Here is a 17664-nt window from a genome sequence, read left to right as displayed (position 1 = left end):
ATGAGAGCTTTTCTGGACTCGCGATAGCCACAAGTAGCTTTGGTATTATCACGCAGCTGTGTTATCGCTTGTGCTCGAGGCCAAAAGGGAGACGCAGATCAAACACAAGCCGTGCTCGGCAAAGCTACCAGAAAGTCATTTACAACATCATATAAAATAATTAAAACTAGAGCAGAGCGAAGTATGTTGAGGACAAATCCAGAGACCCGAAAAAACATAGGCCTATGTTCGCCTCCTTCACTCCCAGTGGATTACAATTTTATGTAATCCAGAGATTTTGGGGAAATCATAAGAGCAGTAAATTTCTCAATAGATTTGAAAAGCATTTTTGAGGAAATACACCAATGTGTCACATTTGCATCGCATCATAAGACTATCATGGTGTTTTTTTGTTTCTGAGTCTGTGGTTGGCTTTTTCAGTTTGAAAATTTGGCATATTAGGCATCTACATCATGAAGATAAGTTCCCAAATACAAGTATTTCAGAACAAAGTAAATTAATTTCCAGAATTAAATGTCAGGAGAACACACACACACACACACACACACACACACACACACACACACACACACACACACACATCACACACACACACACACACACACACACACGACACACACACACACACACACACACACTCCATTAGACCAGTCAAAGCTCTCTCCAAACTGAAACACTCTTACAGTCCTACCATCCTGTACTTTTCAGGCACTGACAGATCACATTTTTATTGACTCATGATGGTCCAGGGAAATGGGGAGAGCACTCTCCATCAGGGTTAATAGTAACTCCAGCACTGAACTTATAAATAAACAATGTGGTAAACTGTGATAAAAATATACAAAGATATTAAAAATGAATGTAGCTGTTGTACTGGAGTGTACACAATGTGTATGAAATTCTGCTTTCCGGTTTGCCTCAGTCATCACTTTTAAACCTCCAGAAACTGGCCTCATTCCAGAGCAATATCAGGAAACGGCCATGACAGCAAACAAGCAACAACCACGAGACAGTGTGCTTTAGCAATGATCCAAGCACACTTATCTGTTCCTGAGCAGTCCTTAATAAATAAAAACATTGGGAAAATCCTTTCAAACGTCTTTCACCACATTTCAATGTATTTCATATTTCTTATAAACACTTTATCACAGCAGTAAATCAGACATGCTTAAATCCAGATTAGAAATAAATTATATAATAAACAGCTCCGTTTCAGCCAAATCCTCTCACATATCTGAGTGCATATCTGAGCTCATTTATCTCTGTGTGCATAAACAGCAACTGCTTGTTGTACCCTGCGAGGCAGAGAAGATAGTGGGTTGCATCATGCTAATCACCATAATCTAAGTGAGGACTACATGAGTCGACTGCTCACTGATATCGCTGCGACATAAATAACCGTGATGCTCTGCTATTTGTGTGCCTGCATATATCCGTGCATAGAGCCCCAAGCTACGAGTGTAGGAAAATGTAATTGAAGCCGAAACACCCGCAGCCTCTGAAGTGTGAACCGTGTTTTCCATTCCCATCACCAGTAGCCGTTAGGCTAACCACTAAAAGCTTTCCTTAAATTACTCCAACTACATCAGCACCAACTAATCAACAAGTATTCCCCCTGTAGCATCACACAGAGAGGCTGTTTTTCATGTCATATCAGTCTGTACACGGAATTGAGCTGAGAAGGAAGCACATTTGGTGTGATTCATATAAGACTGAATGCAGCACAGAACAGCAGCGGTGGGGAAACTGAACAGTGGCTTTCTCTAAAATGACACGTAACGCTAGAGTAAATCGTCTTAAGGCTGTACAAAAATTTGGTTTAGGCATGAGTATGCAAAAGGAGGACTGAGCCCTATTCCAGTCACCCTGAGCTACATTGGGAGATTTCAGGGTGACTGTTCAAGACAGTTCAGGATTAAAAGGTTTTGACTCTTATTTCCTTTCTTGTGAGGTGTAAAAACTAACAAAGACTTCAGTGAGAGTGCGTTTCATTTTCGTGGGAAACGTAATGCCGGAACTACTTCCTCTATTAACAACTTCAAAATGATTAAAAACCTCAGCAGTACAGGGTTATCAGTTGAGATTAGCAAGTTTCTAACTGAGCTATTATTTCATATGAAATTGTCCATTTAAAGGAAACTCAATATTTTCAACAGCTATGATAAAAATTAGCTGGTCTAGTTAAAGCACAAAACTAAGGCATGTACTGATTAAGGAGGAATGAATGATATCCATGCAAATTTCTCCTCTATTCACTTTTATCTGACATAACAAAATACACTGCAGAATTTCCTCAACTCAATTCTATAATAGAAACAAACCTTTCCTACAGTATAGTAGCTAAAGTGATAAGACGGGTTTTTAGATAAGCAAATTCAAAAGCTGTGTCCACAGAGACACCTTTGTTTCACGTGGATGTCAGGTACATTTACAAAAATATAGGAAGCCATGCTATAGGAAAGCTTTTTCTCAGACACAGTCATTTTTCTTTGTCCACAAAGGCTTGAGTACATGAATTTTTGACAATACAGCAACACTGTGAACAGCTGGAAAATAACAGTTCATGCTAGGATATTTTATTCATTCAGGTCTTATAGCATTAGCAAGATGTGAGTGGTGCAGCAAAGAAAAATTAACTTTGAGATGGATGATTAGGACCAAAACAAATGCAGAGCTAGCGAGAGGCTCTGTCTACATTTGTGTTTTGACCAGAGACAAATGGACCCAAATCATTGTTTTAATGAATGGCTGTACAGTAGCCCAGCTGCAGGGAACATTGAATGAGTAGAAGCTGGAGGAAGTTGACTGAGCATTGTAATAATATCACTGAAACATGCCTGGAATGCATTTTTCTATTGTGCAAAGGACTGGAGCAATGTGCTGTCACTAAGGGAAGTTGGAAGTAAGCACAGAAGGAGAAAGAGCAATGGGGTGAAAGGCTAAAGGGTGTGTGTGGAATAAAATGTTAACTCCTGAGTGTGGGGCTGCAGCTGAATGCGGTTTTATTATTAAATTATTACTTAATTACTTATTTAGTCTTTAAAAGGCACTGTTTTTATTTAACATTCCCAAGATAAAAACCATTTACCTTACAATGATTTAAAAAAAAAAAAAAAAAAAAAAGGAGTATACTAAGAGACAAGCAGAAAATTGTGACTAATAAGTGGTTCAGAGCATAAATTAATGAAATTAAATTTTATTTATACAGTCCCAAATCACAACAACAGTTGCTTCAAGGCACTTTATATTGTAAGGTAAAGATACAGAGAAAAACAAAAAAAACTCCAACAATCATATGACCAAGCATGAGCAAGCAATTTGGGAATGGTGGGAAGGAAAAACTCCCTTTTAACAGGAAGAAACCTCTGGCAGAGCAAGGCTCAGGGAGGGGAGGAAGATGGGACGAAGACACTGTGGAAGAGAATCAAAAATTAATCATAACTAATGATTAAATACAAAGTGCCAGTACAGGTGTTTGACAGATTTATTATTTCCTTGAACTTAGTATGTGTGCAAATGTTGTTAATGTGTACAAAATGGGAACAGGGAAGCAACCTAATCTGTTATACCTCACATGATGTGCAACGCCAAGCACGCAATTCACCTTTTTGTACTAATCAACCATTTCTTTTTCTTTGCTTCCTTGTGGTTAAACAGGAAGCAAAGGTTTTTTTTTTTTATTAATGTCTGCTTTACATGAAGCTGTGTGAAACCTGAGCGATACTGTCATCAGTTTACCACAAAATGAATTCTTAAAGAAATCCTAAAAATAGCTCTGCAAATGTGATCCTTTTGCTGCTTAAGGTGGTTTAAGTCAGTTAGGGACATTTCGTTTCATCTTCAGATATGAAAAAGAAAAGGGGTGGGGTGGGGGGGGGTGCTCACAGGGGATACTCAGAGTGCTAACAGGGTTTTGTCATAATGTCTCACTAACAGAAGAGTGGTAGAATACAGCTAAGATAAATTAGATCATATTACATAAACACCAGCACTGCAATTATTATATTTCTGCAGTGCAGACTATTCCGCAATACATGACTGTGCAGTCTATAAGCTCACCACTTCCTGTAACCAGCTGGACCTATCAACGGTGGTCAGGATGCGATGGCAGCTTAGCCCAGGAAGATGATCAAACAGACTCTCTCAGAGAGGTCAAAGCTGTATCCGGTTAGACCCATGGGAGGGCAGGCAGAGGGGATTATCTGAGGACACATTGATCAACCCTTCTACTGTATGACTATTCTTAGAGAATGTGCCATGAGTAATGTTTAAACACAGTCTTCCTATCCTGTTTGCACATAAATGAATAAAACTGGCTTGAAAAAAAAGAGAGAGAAAAAGCTGTATTAATCAAGAAGAGATTTGGAAAGTCAATTACTTTCAACGTAGACCAATTAACAGCCAACAAGAGACCACAGTTACAAAACACTGGGCTGTTAAGTGCACAAGTAGTGACTGGTCATTTTTTATAGCACAATATGGTCTGACTTTGTAGCTCTACTTCCTGCTTAGAAAAGGAAGAGCTTTAAGGGCTAATCCTACTCTTCTAGCCATCTTGAGAACAGGCAATAATGTACATTTGGTCTTGGGTTGAAATTTAAAACTAATCTAAACTGTATATTAAAAATAAACTAACAGTCTGGCTCTTTGTGAACTCCTACAGCGGAAAATGTCTCGATTGTGCTGCGTAAAGCCAGAAGAGGAAGTAAGTGAAGCAAACAAGGGGGAAGTGCTGACTGTGTCATGTCGATTCTGACCGAATATGGGTTGTCACTGTTAATTAAGTTTTGCTTAGAGTCGACTCACTTTCATCTTACCCTCTTCGACTTTCAACAACGAACCCCCTCTTTTTCCTCTCCTCTGTGACTATGTTTGCACCTCGTTTCCACCCGACTCAGCTGCTCCCACAGTCAAAGCCCAAGCGAAAAGTGTTGCTCAACAAACCCAGGCGTGTACTGTGCTACCGCGACTCTGCTTCATCTCTAAAGCTAAACAATCTGCGTGGCTTATGCGTTAGTTGGGGGCTGGATAAATAGAAGCCAAAAACTGCGGAGAAGTCTGCATGACATCGCATCACAGCATATCCACCCACTTTTCATTTGGGGCTCTTATAACACACTTGAGATCCTTCACTTTGATTTGAAAATAGCCATAAAGCCCAATCATAGACCCTGAAGTCAATGGCTGACAAGCACTGATGTTGGCTGAAGTTAAAGTAGTGGAGATAACAAGTGTCAGTCGGTCTTGCATTTTCATTTTTCTATTTGAGGCCCATATTATCCTCATCTTCTGTTTAACCAAGTTTCTGTTTTATTAGTTTCCTAGCATCTCTCCGTCATTGGTCAATTCTATAGCATTTTTAAGTGGGCTAACACCCATTGGTTAGTGTCACTGCCTTCTCCTTTGAGACAATGGCAGTCTTTGTGTGTAATGCCTGGCTACTGTCTGTGTGTGTGTGTCCATTTCCTCTCCTTCAAGCACGATTTTTTCCCCTTCTTTCTGCACAGTCTCTTGGTCCAATCAAGCAATGATAAAAACAAATTTCACAGAGAAATTGACACAATGTCTAAAAACAGCTTTATCGCCTCATGTCAAATACAGGAGTGGTTCACATAGACATTTCCTCTTCTCTCTGGTTGCTTTGGCATTTTTTTGCTTCTATGTCTGCAACATTACGGTCATGGCAGCTGAAAGAAAACAATCTTATTGAGGAACTGAGCAAGTAGATGAGGATGTACATCTGACAACTGACTTGATAAAATGATTGCTTAATTTAAAAGAAAAAAAAAAGAGACTATGTTCAAAGGAAACACCAGGTTACACCAATGTGTGAAGAAACATTAGAACCATGTATTTCTGATTTAGTTCTGCAAGTGATCAAGTGATCTAGCCTTGGAGGGAAATTTACTCCGATCAACTAAATTTCTACCAAATTTTAGCCACCTGTGTTCGTTTTTATTGCAATAATCAAAATCTGGTGGTACCGATGAGCCCACTTTTAAGCCATTTTTTTCTCGCTGTCATTCAAGCCATACAACAAATCCACTTCCTCGTTGCAGGCATATAAATAGTCTAAATCTTCACTTTCCTTTCACGTATGACTAGACTTTTCAGTGCGTTATTACAAAGAGCATGCACAGCAACACTGGAAAAGCAACTATCCACAGAGGGCTACTATGTGAGCCAATTTGCTGCACACTGACTCTGCTCTAGATGTGTTTTTTTTTGGGGGGGGGGTTCACAGTGGTGAAGCATTACAGCTGTCCAAAGTAAACCACTAGTGGCTTCTTCAATGACATACATTTTTTGGCTTCTCTCTCTCTCTCTTTTTGACTGCACGTTTAATCTTATCACAAGTGCTTGGCAAAATTATGTTTTTGCAAACTTTGAAACTTTCAGACTTTTATTTCTATTGTTATTATCATTTTTACTAAGATCAAGTGATAGTCACACTCCTTATTACTGTAACAAAGTTTACAGACTTTAGTAAAAAGTGCATACTAGTCTTAAATTATGAAGGGTCGAATAAGTTTACTTGATTACTTGATCTTGAAATTAGAAAATTTATAATGCACAACACAAATAAAATTTTCCCGAGGTCAGACAATAGTAACATAGTTATAGTTACACTCCAGAAAAGTCTGAAAATTAAGAAAATGCCTACAGCAAAGGAGGACTTAGCACACGGGGTATTACAAAACAAAACAAAAAAAACAAGACGCTGCCACAGTAATGTCAGTCATCATCCCAAGATGAGCAATGAGCAAGGGTGGGTAGCCCTGATATCATGATTGTGGACTTGTCCGTAACAAGTTGTTACAAATTCTCATTTCTTGCATATAAAGACACGGTTCTGACTCTCACAATGTCCAAAGTCTACAAAATGTAGTTAATATTCTATTGAGCATGACTTGAATCATCTGTTAAGTGTTTACTGAGGTTACAGAGAAAGGGAGTCGAGGGCCAATTTTCCACAAACTTATACTCCTGGAAGTTTTTGTGTAACTAGAAGAGCAACTCCCTGTTGGCCATTAATTAATTAAATTTTTTTATTTTATTTATTTATTTATTTATTTATTTATTTATAAAATGCAGGTTTACCACATTTGGGTGTTCACTTTTCAAAGCTGGAAGCTGCTTCCATCTTATACATACAGTCTGTGTATTAGCACCAATATAACAAATAAACTACTTTGATCAACTTCACATATAAGCTTTACTTGGAAGAGATGAACCACCTTGAGATCCCACACTCAGTACAAATATCAGCTTAGTACTGGCTAATACTGGCATAAAGCCCTTTCCTCACTAACGTCAGTAAATTTTGTTGAAAATGAAGCTTTAAGTATTAAACAGTTATAATAAATGTTAGCCTAGCATTAGCAATTACCTGATAGCAACATTATGCTGTTTTGTTATCATTGGTAGAAGGTAGCGGCTATGGCTAATAATAAAATGATGCTTGCAAATGTTATCAGTCCCACGTGTGTGTGTGTGTGTGTGTGTGTGTGTGTGTGTGTGTGTGTGTGTGTGTGTGTGTGTGTGTGTGTGTATTATAGGCAACGATACACAAAATTCACGGTCGGTTCGTGATCGTTTGGTACTCATATTTTTTCGATACAAAAAAATGTTCATGCCTTTTTAATTTGTCATTTATTAAAATTATAAATATATATTTTAACTCAAAAGTACAGTTTTTAAATTTAACCCTAACCTTGTGCGTGTTTTTTATTTTGACAGCGAATGCGCACCTGCGGACCACTTATGTGCAGCCCTGGTTATTTAGCTCGTCATATTGCAGCCACAGAAATTCTTTTGTCCATGAAACCATAAAGCTGCACTTTCTTTTTGCCTTATAGTCTGATTTGTCATAACTTTCTCCGTTTTGTGGTAAGCTTTTCTTTGGCTGTCACTTCTTCACCCTGACCTGTCTTATTTGGCTCAGCAGAACTGAAATATATATCCTGCTGCTTTTACACACGCACTCACATAAGCTCAGCGATTCTCTGCGCGATCAACCTCTCACATGTTTAAGCTGCGGGAGATTTCACTTGTCATGTTTGCATAGTAAGCTAACGATTATAAGACGATGTCAGAGGAATTGGTGCCAAATTATCATCACTCACCAATCAGTGCTGTCCTCTTGAGCATTGCAAAGTGAAAGCAAAAAAACAAGCGCAAATTCAAACGCGATTTCAATATGTCACATATTGACAGTGGCTCACCGATGCCAATGACATAATTACCCAGCTACATTTCCGAAAGAATGCAAAAGCATTGACATATATTTTTCCTTCCTACAATAGCCCGACGGGCAGGGCAGAGATAGATTTTGGTAGCCCGACTGGAAAAATCGCTAGCCCCGGGACGTCGGGCTAGCGATATTGCGAGCCCTGTATCTGATTGAGGAATCACTCATCTTTGGAAAAGAGAGTTTATTACAGAGAAATGTCTCTTTCCAAAATAAAAGCTATACTATCCGCTTCTTCTGGGCTATATTCTCAGCAGCATATTAAACATATCAGGTCCCCATAAGGAGAATCATGTGCTAACGGCTGTCTAAATGACTCGGCTAAAGTTTAGATGCATGCTTGTTGTTTTTGTCTTTGCACTAGGATGATGTCGGCGTAAATGTGCAGTCATATTCGTTGTGTTCCCACTAGTGCTTCAGCGTTAATCTCGTTGAAATGACGTTAACGCCACAACACGGCAAATCTCCGTTAACGAGCTCGCACGCCCGTGCTGGGGCTAGACGTGCCAACACGTTAACGAGCTAACTGCGCTAACACACTAGTTCCCACCCATGTAATTGAGCATTGCGTGGCACATCCAACATACTGTTTTACTTTAGTCCATGACGCGCTTACCTTCAGGGTCATACGATCACATGAAAACCAAAATAATTCCAAACGCCAGATCTGAATGAGGTGGGTTCAATTTGCCTGTTGCAAGGAGAGCTTAACTTCTGTCTCGCTAGCTTGCCCTGCGCTCTTCCTTCTGACTATGCTGTCTGTGTTGAGCGCTCAGTGGATCTGCGCTCGACAGTGCAGCCTAGGCGGAGTAGTCGAACGCAGATTCACTGAGCGCTCAACACAGACAGCATCGTCAGAAGGAAAGTTGATAAAATAAATTACAAATGTTTGTATTGTTCGATACATATGCGTACCGAACCGAAAGCACTGTATCGAACGGTTCAATATCGATACGAATATCGTTGCACCCCTAATATAATAAATTTATTTATATTATATATATTCTACATACTAAATTAACACTTACACTATATACATAACAATATCCAATACATAATAATAATAATATATACACTATAAATTCCAATATACCAATACAACACAAATTCACCACTATAATATCATACAGTATTGTTGTATTGTAGTAATTGTTATTCTATGTTTATGACATATGATGTTGTACATGTAGTAGACATATGTATGTATTACATATGATATGTAAATGTAGACATATTATTTCTTTGTACTGTAGTATTATGACATTATATGTATTTTTGTATACATGTATTGACAGTATATTTATTAAAATTATATAATAATTTAAATAATACAGCTCTACATCCATAATAAAATATTAATAAATTATATCACATTTATATACATATATACAATAATATAATAATTAAACTTACGTAATAATATATAACGTAATAATACATTATTTTCTATATACATAACATACAGACATTACATGTCCATACATATCTACACATATTACAACAACATATGAATATAATGTACACTACTTGTACAACATACTGACTAATACAGACACATGTCATACTCTAGACAACAATATATGACTAATATGCTACATACATTGTAATAAAGAATACATATGATACAAATTGTACATACTAATTATTCTGTTTTGTGTGTGGTTTTTTCACCATATACTTATTATACAATATATAACTTTAACCTGTATCTTTATCTAAAACAATACAATTATAAACATACATAACATACAACAATAACATTAAATATATTTAAACAAACTACAATTTACATAATATACAACATTATATTAATAAACACAAATTAACTCAACAAACTAACATCTGATATTTCTTCCTTAAAAAGTGTTGGATTTCTAGTCGAACTTTGAATACTTTATTGATCCACTGTCCATCTCACATCAAAAAGATCATGTCAAAGCTAAGCATCCAAAATACAGCCTACAGTTAACTTGATATACTATTTCAATGCTTATTAAGTGATTACTGTCGGTCTAGATTCACTGATGCGCTGTTACTGCTGGGATCCACTTTTGTGCCCTATAGAAAACCTGTTTATTCCGTTTGGCGGCTTAAACAAATGACAGTGTTTTCTTCACGCTGCGGGGAACCTTCAGGGTTTTTCGATTCGAGTTGGAATTGCCAAGGAGGTGCCTTTATGTGTTGAAGATAATGGAGAACTATGAATAGTTTTGCCCTATGTGTGGGTAGAACTTGTGCTGTCTTCCTTTGACTAAACTAACACATGCATTCTGTAATGTGCATTGTGAAAAAACAAATGATGCCTGGGAAACTTTGCCATGGTTAGTTTCCCAGTTGACATCTGAAGCACATGTGTGCTCAGGCAAAACTACTACCTGTAAGTACAATGTACTTGGTATCAGAGTGGGTATTATGTCCTTTGACTATGGTCTCAGTTCACCCATTTTCAAATAACTTAGGGTCCAAAATCTACTGAAGATGGCAGTCTGTCATAAAGGTTTCCTTGAAAACACAAAAAAAAAAAAAAAAACTGCTGCAAGTCATCTTGCCTACTACCAGTGAGAAAAGATATTCTGGACAAAGTCCTTGCAGGCACAAAATCTGATGGCAGTTCATGTCATTTGGAGTGATCTGCTGTAAAAGGAAAAAGTATTCACATCACAACAAAGTCCAACAGCATTCACCCACAGCATACATGAAACTAAAAGGGCGTCTGTAAATATATACAAAGAAGAAGATCAGCTTCTTCCAGTATAGTCTGCACCTCAAGAAAGGCTGCCAGTTACCACTAACCTCACTTTATACTGAGGTTTTTTTGTTTTTTATAAAAAACAAACAAACAAAAAAAACAACAACAACACAACAACAACAACAACAAAACCCAAATGGAATGTCTTTTCAATAATCTGAGTTTCTTCAAACAAAGCCATGACAACTCCTTATTTTTGGGACAGACTATACACTTCACTCTGTTTCTAGATAGAGAAAAAAAAACTTCAAGCAAGACAAAAGAAAGAGACAAGCGGGAGGCACCATGTGACTTTTCAAAAAAGTAAAATAAACTACATGGCGAAACTATGCTCGAGTAGATGGCAAAGATATGGAGGCACAAAAACAAAGCAGCATGCAGGCAGGCAGCTGTAGATTAAGCGCCATTTTGACCACAAACGCTCACATGCTCAAACCACAACACATCTTTCCTCTTGTTTTGATGCTTCTTGAGCTACAGCCAGCCTTGGGGCTGGGGGTGGGAGCAATTGTTCACGCTGTACCTGCATTGTCAGAATTATTCACAATGAACTGCTGCATTAAGAAGGTTTCACACCTTGAAATTCCCGTTTCAGATGTGTTTCATTGAAGACAATGAACACAGCAGCTCAGCAAGGTTGAGAAAAGCATTTGAATTTGAGAAGGCAAATAATTTATAACATAGACACTGATACGATTAAGATGGGCATCTATTCCATGTATTTCATCCAGTTTTCTCACCTTGGTTGTGAATTCTCCTCATACATGCGTTCCTTGCCCTCCTTGAACAAGCTAATGGTCTGCTTGGTCTTCTTTGTCAGGTTCTCCATGAAGACCCGGAAATACTCATTGTCACCCAAAGTCTCCATTTTGCCCTCGTAACGAGACAAAATGGTGCGCAGGTGCTGGTAGGTGTCTGGCAGCAGGTCCAGGATGTAGGGAGGGCTGTTCTTCAGAGCCAGTTTGGGGTTTTGGCATAGCCGCACCACCTGCAGAAAGGGAGGATGTGAGGGGGAGGGCAAGATACGGTTAGAAAGAATACATAAGATAAAACTCAAGCTAAAAGATGTGGTAGAAAGTGAGTGATGAAAGAGCAGTTAAAAGGACAGAGAAACAGAAAGATAATCTGCACAATCCATCCCATGTGTCACTATGCATTTTCACTCTCTACATCACTAAGGTAGTATTTATATCATATAGAGAATTTCACATAAATTAGCTTCTTCTTGCATTAGAGCACTTATCTTTAGTGCAAAGTAGTGTCTGTGAGCCTAGACAGGAGACGTGCAGAACAGAAAAAGCCAATAAAGTTAAAAAGACAAAGAAAGTGTTCCCTAAACACTTTGTGAAGTTAAGAGTAGTCCGAGTGATGCAAGTCTGTATATTATGCAATCGAAAATATAGACAGAGTAGCAAAGTTTAAATACCTTGTGACATCTTAAGTTAGTTTACTTATTACCGTACTATCAGAATGACCTAGATGGCAGACCTACATTAATTATGTAGCTAGTCCCCTGCATTTTTTATTCATTTACTACAGCTACGCAGCATTTCATGTGAAAATATACATTTTTAAACACAACAGACACAGTTGGATGGTGATTTACACTCCCAAGTGTTTATCCAAATTGTGTCACAGGGGCTGAAGTCTAGCTAACACAACAGGCGGGGGATACCCTAGACAGGTAGCCAGTTCATAACATGTCTAACTCAACGAGAGACAGCAGTTTCCACCATTTAATCCAAAACTAAAGCCAATTTATAATCATCAGCCAACTTAACCTTTGTGTCTTTGAACTGTGAGATAAAATTGCACCAACCAGAATAAAACCCATACAATTATGCAGGTTCAGTGAGAGAGTGCAAAGAGCTAACCAGCAGATTTAAACTTTTATGAAGCAATAGCGTTCTGCACCTGCTGCTTCAAAATATGCTAAAAGGGCCTGTGATGTGTCACATGTGGCTTTGACTTCTGACTGAACATTAAGTAGAAAATGCATACATATTGTGCATCGTGATTCAACTTTAAGAAAAAGAGATTTAGCTGGTGTAGAGCATAGTCCTAACCCTACAGTAGCTCTCCTTTTTAAGATATTACATTTTGTAAACAAGAATTCCTGCACCCTTCCCATCCCCTTTTGACTAGCATGTTTTAAGCATGTAGTCCCTCTATGTTCCACTTCTTGAGCATGTTTACAGAAGCTGTTAATGAGTTTACACTTCCCCATTTTAATTTGCACATCCTATGCTACTTCTGCCTTACAGACTCAAATTCTCTCTACTTAACATTTGGACATGATTGCCTTGCAAATTTGAAAAACCTCAAGTGAGCAACTTCGAGAACACAAATGCAAACAAAAGCCAAATTTTTTTTGACAAACACGAGTGTCTATCTACGAACGCCGACTCAACCGAACCGTGAACGTGATAATCATCTGTCACATGGGTTTATAAAACATGTTAACCATGACTGTGGTCATACTTGGGGAACCAAGTTTATGACAACGTTGAAGACATTCAGGAGAGCGCATTAACATGTTTCATCCTCAAAAATGTGCAACAAATCTAACTGCAGTGTTGCACTTCGCCGGGTCAATTCATGAATCATTACGAAACACACAGCCAAACATTTTGGGTGTCATGTCCCGATTCCAGCCCGAGCTTTTATACATCTGTGTAGCCAGGCTGTCAGCTTCAGTTACTGAACAACTGTATGTCAAAAACAGGACGTGGCTTATTCTTTGCAGACCAGGCCAAATTATTGTCCACTGATCATGTGAAAATGCACGAAAGAGATATGGCAGGAACAGCATTACAAGAATGTCGTTATGAACTTCCTTGCTTCCTCCATTTAAAAGGCATCAGTGTGGCATTGTGGAAGTAATGAGACTTGAAAGAGCTCAAACACTTTGTTTATTAATCATCATCAATGGAAAAACTTTTAAGTGTATTACAATTGTTAATGTAGTTTTATTTTTAGGCATATGAATCTATGCTGTATAGACTACATTGTTTTACCATGCAACATATTCCACTATCATGATTCAAAAATTAAACTATACAAATATTCATGCATAATAAGTAAAAATAAAAACACCTTGATGATTTGGCTGATAAAAATGATTGAGTCTACCAAACTGAGCTGTGACTGTTGGAGAACTTTAAAAAAAAAAAAAAAAAAAAAAAAAAAAAAGAGCCAATATTACCAACAATGTGTCCCAATTCCATTAACCTTCTCCAGGCCTCCAAGCGCTTAGTGCTAACACTTGTACCCAACCCTCAGCCAAACATAATTCATGCATGCGCTGGTACAAGGTCACAACTGCTGAATGCTCTATGTCAGCATGTGTTAAAGCTTCTGACTTGAAGTAAAATGCTGATCCCCTCCGAGCTAAATTACATTCCACTGATCTTTCTGTCTCTCTCTCGCTCTCAGGTGATTCTACACCTGGTGTGATTATGTAGATTTTTCCACATGAACTTCAAGGTATTTTACAGGTTGAAGACAAGTTGGAGCTGGTTGAATTTTGGGGGATTTTAGCTGCAAACAGCCATTTTAAGTGCTTTCTCACACTTTAGTGAGACAATGTCCCCTAAACGTTTTCAATGTTGAAAGAGTAATAATGATTCCTCACAGCAGGAGAAGGTAATGTGGTATTATGATCAGTGTCTATACACTAAATAGAGTCAATCCATGTTGTAGGCCAAGCAGCAATCATCGTCTTGATGCACTTGTTTAGTCCCAAAAAGGCATGAAAAAGAATGAAGAAGATGAACGAGCTGTGTAAATGTTAAGTACCTTTCAACTATACACCTCCACACCGCGAACAATGTCTTGTACGCATAAAACTGATTAAAATAAAATAAATGACTGTCTTAGATTATGATGTGAAATTCAGGGCTTGATATCGGCCAAAACTTAAAATCTTACTAAACGCATTTCCGTAGCTAATACTTCTGATTTTAGTTTAGAGTATTACTTTACCTAATTAGCCAAAAGGATGTGGCAGTGCAACAACAGAGACAAGAACAGGATCTGATGTTAAACTTGTTTTAAAATAAACATTTAATGCTGTAGCACTTTAACTTATAGTTAATACAGGAAAGCTAAATTAAGAATACTGACTTTACACATTGACACATGCCCCAACTGTAAAACCACGGCCTGATTAGCAATTTGCCTATAAATAAATTGACAATCATTTTCTTTATCCGCCAGAGAAAAAAACAAAACAAAAAACAACCATATCTTCATCATGAAAAAATAAAGTGATTTGAGCTCTTCGTCGCACTATCACTGAGCATTCAGGCAGCACAAAATTGATGTGACAACAGATAAACATTAGCCACTGCAACAGATGCAGATCTTGAAGAACAGGTACAGCAAGTAACAGAGGATCAAAATTTAACTTAGTTCTACGTGGGAGGTGTTTTCAAGGAGAAACTGCGTTATAGTTCTGCAGGTCTTGGTCAGTGGTATCTGTTGGTTTGTGGGTTCACTTTAGATAATACTAAATATACTTCTGCTGCTATTTTACGCAGTCCCATGGAGTAAAATCACTTTGGCACGTGAGGTATAGCTTCTTTTTTTTTTTTTAAAGGTAAGATATTCCTTTATCTGGCTGTTTTTCTTCCAGTCAATCAGTTTCTAAAAAAAAACAACCATATTAACATGGCAAAATAATCCCTTCTGTAAACTGCAAGAGCCAGACTGATAGGTGGCAGGTAGTTTAATGTGTGGCAGATCAGATCAGCAGCCTCCCTCTTCTTCGGTCTGCATTAGACAAGCTTTCTACAGAAGTGTTGAACATTCACAGAAAACAAGGTGATAATAAAGATCAACGTTTCATTGCCACTTGTGTTCTTGTCTGTGCTAATTGAGGCTCGACTAAGCAAAACACACTTAAATGTGCTAGTAGTTTTGCAAAGGCATAGTTTATAATGTGTCGCGTTGGAAGTTGAGAAACAAAAAAGCCGTGTGTGAATCTCACAGGAAACTGGGGGTCAAACTGTTGCAGGCTTTTTTCCGAGAAGTAAAGCAGTGAGATGACTCTCCCCTGGTAAAGACCATAGCTGGACACGTAAAATGCGTACTTTTCTTGTTCTCTAAAAAATTTGTTACAATTTTCAAGGGTTGACAGACAGCTGACTATAGATTTTTCATAAACGAGCTACAGGAGACACCGTTGCAGTGCTGGTAGCCCTTGTATTTCAATTTCCTGTCACAAAGTCGTTAGATTCAGCTCTTATGTGACATATTTAAAGAATACTAACCTCCCTGTTAGAGCTAAAGATTGTGATATACCTTAAAATATTTAGCCGTGGTCAAACAATGTAACGCTATGCACCGCGGTTTCACAACTAAAGAGTAGTTACCCGAAAGTGTTAACAACCCTGCCAAGTAATAAACTAAGCCTTCCTATGCCAGTTAATATTAAGCTGCTACGAAAGTGGCGTGCCACATGACGAACAAAACAAGAGTTCAGGTTATCTGTGAGCTAAAGTTAGCTAACCATATCCTGTACCAGCCTGTTAGCTAACTTAGCAACAACAGACCTTCAGCAGGCGAAGATTAGCTAGCTTATCGCAAGTTAGCTACGGTTAGCTAGCAGTCGCTCTAGCCATCCGACGCGTAAGCAAACGCTAACGGCTTAACGTTGACAAACCTTGTCCATTAGTTTCCAGCATTTCTCCACCGTCTTTTTGTCCACGGCCCCGGGCTGGTGATGGGAGTGGAGGTGGTGATGGTGTGGCTGGAAGGCATCCTTCATCATTCCGATGATCCCCCCGCCTTTCTTCAGGTTCCCAGCCATGTTCGGGCTCGGCTAGGGTCGGCCACAGCGGCAGACAGGCGAGGTGAGGCAGGGCAGGGGGTCAGGGGGACCGAACCGCCGCCTGGAGTTGGTTGGACCGGGCGATGGTGATTCCGTACCCCCTGTGAGGACAGCGCCCGAGCGGCGAATCCGAGCCAGGGTCCGACGGGGGTAAAATGAGGGAGGAAGAGATGACTATTGGATAAAGGCTCCCATCAGTAAATATAACATGATTATTTGGTAGATAAATGTCCAGATTGTGGATAAAACAAGCCCAACGGTCACTCACACCCTGCACAAGTCCCCCTCTGTGCCGCAGCTAGCAGGCTGCGTTGCTCAGCGTCTCCCTCTCTCTCTCTGCAGGGACCCACGCAGGCTAATTAACGGAGCACCAGACCTGGCTCCTCTCGCCCTCAGCTGGAGGACAATGGCAACGGTTTCTTCGCAGGACTCGAGCGTGTCCTCGCCTCCGTCCAAGCCGCGATGTCGTTCCTCTCTTTTGTCAGCAGCAGCTCTTTTCGGCTGTGCCGTGTCTTCAGGGGAAGTTCAGAGGCTGTGTGACACTGTCAGCACTCGTTTGCGGGCTGCGAGGCTGACGACACAAAGCGCTCAGCGACGACCGAGGAGAGGAAGTTGAACTTAAAGCTGCGAAAGCCTCACGGTCATAGACGGGAACTAGGGTGAATAAATAATTATGGGATTTAAACATTGCCCAGCATTTTCTGTTTCCCCCCTCTGACGTGTATGTGCGGCCCTTTCCTTTCCTGTACGTCCTCTTCCGTTAACCCCCACCCTCTCGTCTCTCTCCCCGCTGCCCAAACCCTAAACTCCCCGCCTTCTTTTTAAAGCGCG

At 39.2% G+C, this 17664-nt stretch overlaps 1 protein-coding gene across 3 annotated transcripts in view; it reads right to left on the bottom strand.

Moving 5' to 3' along the window:
- The window catches only part of cbl (Cbl proto-oncogene, E3 ubiquitin protein ligase), a 35207-nt gene extending 17654 nt beyond the window's left edge, over positions 1 to 17553 (bottom strand). Inside the window, exons 1-3 of one of the 3 annotated variants that reach the window (XM_042218102.1) lie at positions 17102 to 17553; positions 16666 to 17007; positions 11741 to 11988 (exon numbers count right to left, since the gene is read on the bottom strand). In XM_042218102.1, the coding sequence (XP_042074036.1) occupies positions 11741 to 11988; positions 16666 to 16812 (395 nt within the window). In that variant the 5' untranslated portion in view covers positions 16813 to 17007; positions 17102 to 17553. Of the gene's footprint in view, positions 1 to 11740; positions 11989 to 16665 lie in introns of all 3 variants that reach the window. The other 2 variants (XM_042218103.1, XM_005915855.3) reach the window with 2 other exon arrangements.
- Positions 17554 to 17664: the final 111 nt, after the last annotated feature.

The sequence above is a fragment of the Haplochromis burtoni genome, unplaced genomic scaffold (assembly GCF_018398535.1).
Source record: "Haplochromis burtoni strain Fernald_Lab_line unplaced genomic scaffold, NCSU_Asbu1 Contig_15, whole genome shotgun sequence".
NCBI classification, from domain to species: Eukaryota; Metazoa; Chordata; class Actinopteri; order Cichliformes; family Cichlidae; genus Haplochromis; species Haplochromis burtoni.
This window is presented reverse-complemented; position numbering and strand designations above follow the sequence as displayed.